The sequence below is a fragment of the Sceloporus occidentalis genome, unplaced genomic scaffold (assembly GCF_023333645.1).
Source record: "Sceloporus occidentalis isolate IW3139 unplaced genomic scaffold, rSceOcc1.0.p SCAF_9, whole genome shotgun sequence".
Classification (NCBI taxonomy): Eukaryota; Metazoa; Chordata; class Lepidosauria; order Squamata; family Phrynosomatidae; genus Sceloporus; species Sceloporus occidentalis.
This window is the reverse complement of record NW_028316989.1, coordinates 49,403,845-49,412,088: the sequence shown is the minus strand read 5'-3', so window position 1 is coordinate 49,412,088 and position 8,244 is coordinate 49,403,845. Positions and strand designations below refer to the sequence as shown.

General features: G+C 55.7%; 1 protein-coding gene across 1 annotated transcript in view; it reads left to right on the top strand.

Moving 5' to 3' along the window:
* Positions 1 to 2,506: 2,506 nt before the first annotated feature.
* RASGRF1 (Ras protein specific guanine nucleotide releasing factor 1) overlaps positions 2,507 to 8,244 on the top strand; it is a 28,404-nt gene continuing 22,666 nt past the window's right edge. Inside the window, exon 1 of the mRNA XM_089539391.1 lies at positions 2,507 to 2,778. Within this exon, the coding sequence (XP_089395517.1) occupies positions 2,509 to 2,778 (270 nt within the window). The 5' untranslated portion in view covers positions 2,507 to 2,508. The remainder of the gene's footprint in view (positions 2,779 to 8,244) is intronic.

Here is an 8,244-nt window from a genome sequence, read left to right as displayed (position 1 = left end):
CTGCATGCACAGCCACATGGGCGACAACACTGCAGGTGCGGTTGTGCTCCTACAACCTTGCACTGAAGACAGATGCTTTGCAACAAACAGAAATGTTCAGTTGCTTCTCTAAAGAAGCTTGCACATGAGTAGAGCACCAATATACACAACCACTCCGTGTGTGTGTGTGTGTGTAATGTTTGTGAAAGAGGTGCATGCACAGATGCTTATGCATGCCATTTCACAAGGCGCTCCAAAGCCCAAAAGGGATGGAGAAGGGTGGCCTGCTGCCTGCTTCCTTGCCATCCAGGTGCGCTTTGAGGACAAGCCCCTCTCCCTCCCCTCCGGCTCTGGGCCAATCCGGGGCGCATCAGCCCCACGGTCCTCCCGGTCCTCCAGTGAAAGCGCACTGCGGTGCAAGCAAGCTTCCCACCCTCCCTCTTTTCCAGACAATTCCTGGATGTTGCCATGGTGATCTGTGACCTAATTAAAGTCATTGGAGTATTACCCGGTTGATTCAGTCAAAACAAAACCGGTTGGCACCATTTCCCCCGATGCTCCCCAAAAGTATGGAAGGGGGGGCTGGGACCATGGGAGGGGTAACACCCCCCCCATTATGGCCACTCTTGCCCCAAGGGCTGTGTGTGCATATGTCTTTCCTTGTGTGACCATTGACCTCTTGGCTCACATGGCATCCGTTAGCCTTCTCCATTGGGCCCCTTATGGCTCTTCTTGTGCAAGGATCAAGGATGGTACCCTTTTGGTATGAAAGGTGGCACAGGCTCCAGGAAGGATTCACCAGGCTGCTGCTGGGACATGTGTTCTCACCATAACCTGGGGCTACTTGCATAGATGCCTTGTTCTGAATGGGGGGCCAAGGACTATCCACTTGTCCCTAAGTCCAATCCCACCCCAAACCCTTCCTCCTGGGCCCCAGCTGCCAAGCCCTGTGGGGCTCCAAGTGATCTGCCTCCAGGCTCAAGCAGCCCAGAGAGAGGGCTTCCTTCCTCTTCCTCCCTCTGGGGAAGGGCAGCCTGGGATGGAAGGCAGGCAGGCAGGCAGGCAGGCAGGGGGTCCTACAGGGCCAGAGCCCCCAGAGACAGAGCTGCGCATGGAGAGCATCATGCTTCCTGCCCTGCTGCTCTGCTCTGACCCCATTGGGGCTCCTGTGAGTGTGTTGCCCAATGGCTCTTTCTCTGGAAAGGGAGAGGCAGGGAGCCAGGGGCTGCAAGGGGCTGCTTCCCAGGGAGGAGGGTTTGGTGGCCTTTGATGCCCCCAGCATGGCTTTGGGACCCTCTTTTTCCTCCTCTTCAGGGTGCAAAGGGAGCGAGGGAGAGGAAAAAGCCCTCTGCCTTTCCTGAGTTTGCTAAGGAATCTCGAGCAGGACAATTCCCCCAGGTTTTGTGGCTTTCTTGGGCTCTGTGGCCATGTTCTGGAAGAGTTTCTTCCTGATGTTTTGCAAGCAGCTGAGGCTGGCATCTTCAGAGAATGCTGGCATGGAAGAGAGTGGGGTATGTATGTATGTATTTATGTATACACACACACACTGTGGGGGCCTGGGTTGGCAGGAGTGATGTCCATGTTAATCTGTGCCTTGTTCTGTCGTTGAATGGCAAGACCTCCAAGGTGTCCATTTAATGCTCCAGTGTCTGCTGGGAAAACCCCTGCCCCTGGCTGGGTTTCCTGTGCATTTGCTGGGTCGTGATTTGGGCGTTTTTCAGGACTGAGAGCCAGACTTTGTCCACTTTTGGAGTTCCTTCTTCCCCGTTGAAGATGCCCAGGTGTTTGTGGGTTCCCATGGCTCCCCTGTGCCTCTTGACCTGAGAGTGCTTGGCATGCTCCAGGATGTCAAGCAGCATTGGATGCCCTGGATCGTGGGTTCTAACCTCTGCTGCTGCTGCTGCTGCTGGTGGTTTCCCAATGCAGTTTCCCGGGGGGCTGGTGGCCCCACCGAGGCAGAGGGCTCCTCTCTTTCCCCGGGGCCCTGGGGGGGGGTCCTCCGGGTGCTGCCAGGGCTGAAGCCCCCCCAAGAAGCCGGGGCCCCCTTCTTTCCGGACCTGGTCTCTTCTGGGGGTCCCCCTTGGAGGAGGAGAGGAGCCCAGGCCATGGAGGGGTCCTCTTGGGGGTCTGGGGCTGCCCCTCTTTCTGGGGGGGGGAGGAGGAGGGGCGGGGAGGGAGGGAGGGGGAGCGTGGCGGCGTCATGACGCCCGGCAAGAAGAAGAAGAAGAAGAAGAAGAAGAAGAAGACGGGGGCTGCCTCCTCCTCTTCCTCGGCGGCGGCGGCGGCGGCGCGTGGGGCTGAGGGCCAGCAGCAGCAACAGCAGCAGCAGCAGCAGCAGCATCGTCGTCGTCGTCGTCGTGAGCAGCATCGTGGGCTGGAGCTTCCTGGTGGCCAGGGCTGGGCTGCAGCCATGGCCTGAGAGGGGCTTGGGCCGGGGATGGCGGCGGGGCGCGGCGGGGCCCCCTCGGGGCGGAGGAGCAAGAGGCGGGGGCTGCGGCTGCGGGGCTGCTGCTGCTGCTGCTGAGGGCCATGCAGAAGGGGCTGCGGCTGAGCGAGGGCCACGCCGTCCAGCTGGGCCTGCTGGCCAAGAAGGACGGGGCGCCGCGGGGCTACCTCTGCAAGCGCAGCTCCGACGCCGCCGCCGCCAAATGGCAGCCCAAGTGGTTCGCCCTCCTCCAGAACATGCTCTTCTACTTCGAGAGCGACGCCAGCCCCAGGCCCGCCGGCCTCTACCTCCTCGAGGGATGCCTCTGCGACCGCGCCCCGGCCCCCAAGCCCAAGGACCCCCTCGACAAGCAGGTGGGCACCGGGCACCGCGGCAACCCTCACCCCTATCCCTCCCTCGCCCCCCACCGGAGCCCAAGGGCCCCTCGGGAAGCAGGAACCCCCACCCCACCTCCCACCGGAGCCCAAGGACCCCCCAGCCCCAGAGCCAGCGCCTCAGGGGCCCTCCGGAGGAACCACGACCCCCTTTGCCCCCCTCTCCCTCGGACCCTTCCCCTCCTTCCTCCCTTCCTTCCTGCTCCCCCCCCCAAAAGGCCGGGAACCGAAGGGAGGTCCAAGCAGAAGGGCAGGCACCGGAGGGAGCCCCGAATGGGGGCTTTCGGCCCTCTGAAGCAGCCGGGCGGGTGCGGTGGAAGGGCGCCCCTGGCGGAGGAAGGCGGTGGGAGAGGCTCTTCTGCAGCATCCCCCAGCCCTCCGCTTTCCCCTCTGGAATCCGCCTTTGGGGCTGGGGGGCTCAGGGGGCATCTCCCCCCCCCACTTTGCAAATAAAAGCGAGGGGCTGAGAGACAGGGAGGCTTCCAGGGGGGTTTCCGGGGGGGGGGCTGCTGCTGCTGTTGTTTGCCCCCAAAGCCAAGTTTCCCCGCTTTGCAGCCAGCCAAAGACAGGAGCCCCGGATCTCCCTGCACTTGGCTGGCAATGGGAGCCCCCCCCCCCCCCCCGGCTCCCAGTCTCTGCCATTCCCAGCCTGGGAAACTGGTCCCTCCCTGGGGGCATGGCTGGGTTGGGAGGGTTGCCTTGCTGGCTGGCAGTTGCCTCAATCCACCGCTCTCTAGGAGTCCAGGACTCAACTTGTGGGGACTCAGGAGACCCACTTAAAAGCAGCCCCAGCCCCTCTCTACACAACCCACAGGACCAAGTCGAGAGCAAAGGTCAAAGCCCCTCTCTCTGGCTGCAGAGTTGGAGGTCTTTGGTTCCTGAACAGACTCAGAGGCTGGGTTTTAAGATGCAGAGTGTGTGCAATTCAATGGAGCAGATGGCAGGGCTTGGGGGGGACCAGGCGGCTGCAGAGCCTGGCCAGTGCCACACTTCTTCCCCCAGAAACTGGACTGGGACAAGCATCAGGAGGGTCCCTTTCCCAGTGAGGAGGACTGGGCTTCTCCCCTCTGCCCCACAACTCTGGCCTGGCTCTTTTGATCAGCCCCGAACCAAGGGAGGCCAGCACTTGCTTGGCTTTTCTGGCTTCCCTTGCTCAGGATCCTTAAGATCTATTTGGGGTGGCCATGCACCCATCGGTCACATATAATGGGATGGGCACAGTTCAGGTTTGGGCCCTTTTGGTGTGAGCCCACCAGGCTTCTGGACCAACATTTTTTGGGCCAAAGAAGGGACAAATGGTCTCTCCTGGAAAACTCAAAGAGGGGGATTAAAATCACCCATTTCGCAAAGCCAATAGTCTTCTGGACACTTCTGCTTTGCTTTCTTTTTATGGGGTGTGTGTGTGTGTTGCAGTCTGTGCATCCCCTGGGGACAGAGAACTGACCCTTGGACCCACCCTGCCTGCAGTGTCTGCTGCTGCCCCCCAAGTGCAAAATGAGCCCCGTCCTGGAGAGCGGAGGAATGGGGCTCCGCTTCCTCGCCACAGGAGGGGCACCTGGAGCGCTACGAGCCTCACAAGCCCCATGGCTTCTGGCTTGGATGTGGCAGCTGAGCATGTGGCATTATTATTTAGTTGATTTCTTCGTGTGCCAAGCATTCTGCATCTTTAAACCTCAATAGAGAAGCAGGTAGACCTCTGCAATGGAAAGAGGAAGAAAGGAGACCTGGCAAAAGAGATAAGGGGTATACAGGTTAGGATTTTAGGAGACCATGGTTCACATTTCTGCTTAGCCATGGAACCCCACTGGATCACTAGGCCAGCAAATCCCGTTTAGGTTATCGGTTGATCGCTAAAGGAGCTGTCCAAAGTGCTAACCCCTCCCCAGGTCCAGCATTTGGAGAGCTGCTTTGCTGGGTTTACATGGGACACAACCTGGAAGCCACACTGGCACAGGATCTGGAAACCGAGCGATTTGTGAAAGTGAAAACTGGGTTGTGGCTGTCTCCTGACTAGGCCTCAAATCTAACAAAGGAAGAGTGATCTTTGGGCCATTATCTTTCAAAGGAGGATGGACTGAATTGCTTGTTCTGTGGAAGTCGTTTGGCCTTTTCCCTGGCTGAGCAATGTCTTCTGCTCACTGCTAAACATAGTTGTGGGATCTATAGTGCACAATACACAGTGCAATAACCGTATGGAGGCTGTAAAGCTTGTATCTGTTCCTCAGGTGGCCAGAACCTCATTCTAATGAGCCTAGTTATGATATGAGATATCAGCAGTTGTGCAGGGAGAGCAAAGGGGAGGTGTTTTTACATCTGGCACCTACCTGGCAGGCCATACTGGTGGGCATGGTCCCTACGTGGCAATATGTCACATTGAGAAGAAGCCCATGGGTGTCCAAAAGGACCATCTGGATGGAGCCTAATGGCGTAGCTCAGATTTAAAGCCAGAGGTCATCAGATGACAACTCCCATTAACCCTTAACACTGGCTATAGAGTTGTAGCCCAGCAACATCTGGAAGGGCACACTGATACCTTATCAGTAAAGCAGGCCAATTGTCATCTTGGTTTGGCAACCTCCTTTGGTTTCTGCCTCCATTGCTGACACTGCTGTCCCCGGACACCAAGAGAGATTTGCACACATCTTTGTGATGAGCGCACCAGTTGTGGTGCAGTTATGGGACAGCAGGTTGATCTACCAAAGTGTCAGGTAATTAATGGGATCATCAGCTGACTTAGGAGGGGAGTCCCCTCTGGCCCAGTCGGCTGATTCACGCAACTGCTGCTTTGCCTTTGGATGTGACTGAGGCTTAAGGCTTGATAAAGGATTGGGAAACAGAGGTGCCCTGCATGCTTTGTCATAACCCCATTCCCAAACACCTCAACTTTGTAGGTGCGAAGGATTGGAGGCCATGGTGGCCTTCCTATATTACTTGACTGCTATCTGAGACAAGTTCCTAAAGGTCAAGAGGTCTTGGGCAAACTCTGTCCCATTGGGCAGAAAAACAGGCCGGCCTGGCTCTTGGCACAGTGATCTGAGTTGCATTGCATTGCATTGCAGGGTGGGAACTACATGGCCCCCAGAGGCTGAGGCACTGCATTCTCAGCAGCCTTAGCAAGGTTTCCAACATTTAGGCAGAACCTCTTTCCTCGTGATTTGAATCCATTGGTTTGTGTTCTGGTCTCTGGGGGAGCTAAAAACAAGCTGTCTCCCTCTTCTGCATGACCTCCTTTCAGATATTTAAAAATGGCTCCTTGCCACCTCTCAGTCTTCTCTTCTCTGAGCTAAACATGTCCAGCTCCTGCAGCAGTTCTGTCTAGAGCTTGGTTTGCAGAACTCTGGCCATCATAGCTGCACTCCTTTAGAAGGAAAGCTTCCTTTCTCCCTCCAAGGGATGAAAAGACGCAGGGACCCTGTGTGTTTTTCTTCAATGGAGGAAAATGCAGAGGGGAGTTAGCTTAATTTTGAGAAGGCAAAGGCAAGCACCAAAACCATTGAGGAAAGTGGCACGATGGGATCCCATGTTGTGGTGAAGATGATCCAGGAATGAAAGTGGGGGAGCTGGCATGTCCCATTGACAGTGGGAATGGAAGGCTATCCCAAGCCATTAAGTGTTTGTGCCAGATCACAGGTTTCCAAGTCCATCTGCCAACCGGGGAGCATTTGGACTCCTCTTGACTTCTGCAGATGCACATGAAGGGCTGATGGAAGGGGTCTGGATGGACAGGCAGCTCTGTGGGGCTGAAGGCCAGAGGGAGCCAGAGCTGTGAGTTGCCCACCTTAGCCCAACCGTCCTGGGCAGACATTTTGTGATGCCACAACCTCCTGTTTACAAGCTGTGCAGCATTGCCAGGTTTATTGGCTGTGCAGAGGATTTTATTTTGTTTTATTTCTGTCCTGCCTTCCTCCCAGACAGGAGGCACCACCCAAAGAGGCTTACAATGAAATCAGTCATGCTGTGAACCCATTCAATTGAACTATCCCATTAAAAGCATCACTGAATTAAAAATAGTTGAGGATCATTTGAAACATGATCTCAAATGATCCAGCTCCCAACCACCCTCCTTTAAAACCTTTCCACGACAATCAATTAAATGGTGAAAGTGCTGTCTAAAGAAAGAGGACTCTGCCTATTGGCAGATGGAGAAGGGAGAACTCCAAGGAGTCACACAGCCTGGGAGCAGCCACCAAGAAGGCCTTCATGGAGGGTAGCAAGGCTCTGCCCCCAACCCATGATCCGAATGGCTTCCTCCCACATTGCGGCACCTGGCCCAGGAGGTTGCAGGTGCGAGGGAGCCATTCTAGGGCGCACAACGTCCTGGGAAGCAATGCGCTTTCCCAGTGCCAGATCCCAGGACGTTCTAGTGAGACTGGGAGCTCAGGGGTGAGGAATGAGCAGAGGGAAGCGTTTTGGCATTTGTTTTCCGAAGTTTCTCCATTCAGTCATTGGTCTCGCAGAACATTACTTGTTTCCTAGGAGACCGCAGAATGGGAGAACAAATGAACGGCAAAGAACCCTCTTCTGCTGGGCTGCAAGCCTCCCCAATGGAAATTAACACAAATACCGTAAATGCCAAGGGGAGCTAAAAATAGCCCATACCCAGCCGCATGCCGCTCCTGTCCGTCAGCCTCCCATCCCAAACGCAGTCAGAGCTCAGGGATGGATTGAGGCCTCTCTGGATGGCAGCTTGCCTTCCAGGCTCTGGGGGCTGGTGGGTCTCATCTTGGGGGGCACTCTGAACCTTGCAACCACCTGTACTTTGAACCTGTGTTGGCAATATGGAAAGCCCAGTGCTGCCCATGTCTTCTTTTAAGTCTGGAATACAACTGTGGGCTGATTCATTCGGAGGCAGGGAAGCCATGCTGGGTTTTTGGAGAGCTGCTCCTTGTTTTCAATGGGAGGTGTCCAAGGTGCTAGACCCCATTCCCAGGACAGATTCAGCACCTCAAACAGCTCCTATAAAACCAGGAGTGGCTCCTGCAAAACCCAGTGTGGATTTTCCACCCCAAAGCGATGGAGTGCTTGGCAAGACTGGTCCAGAGCTGGGGGCTTTTTAAACTGGCATCCTGTGGCGCAGTGGTTGAATGCCCGTTTTGCAGCCCCTCATTCATAAACCACAAGGTTGTGAGTTCAGTTCCAGCCAGGGGCTCAGGGTCACCTCAACCTGGCATCCTTCCTTAGGTTGCTAAAATGAGTCCCCAGATTGTCGGGAGCAATTAGCTTACACTTTGTAAAATGCTTAGGGAATGCTTAAGTGCACTGATAAGCAGTATAGAAATGTACTTGCTATTGCTGTTAGTGACCTCCACAGGTGTAGGCTAAACTCATGGCTGCACATGTCTGTTTTTGTTCTCTGAGGAGGTTGATGTTTATCTCCTCCACAACATCCAAAGCCTTTCCATAGGGTCCTGGAAGGCCCCCGGCCAAACCATGCCATGCCTGGAG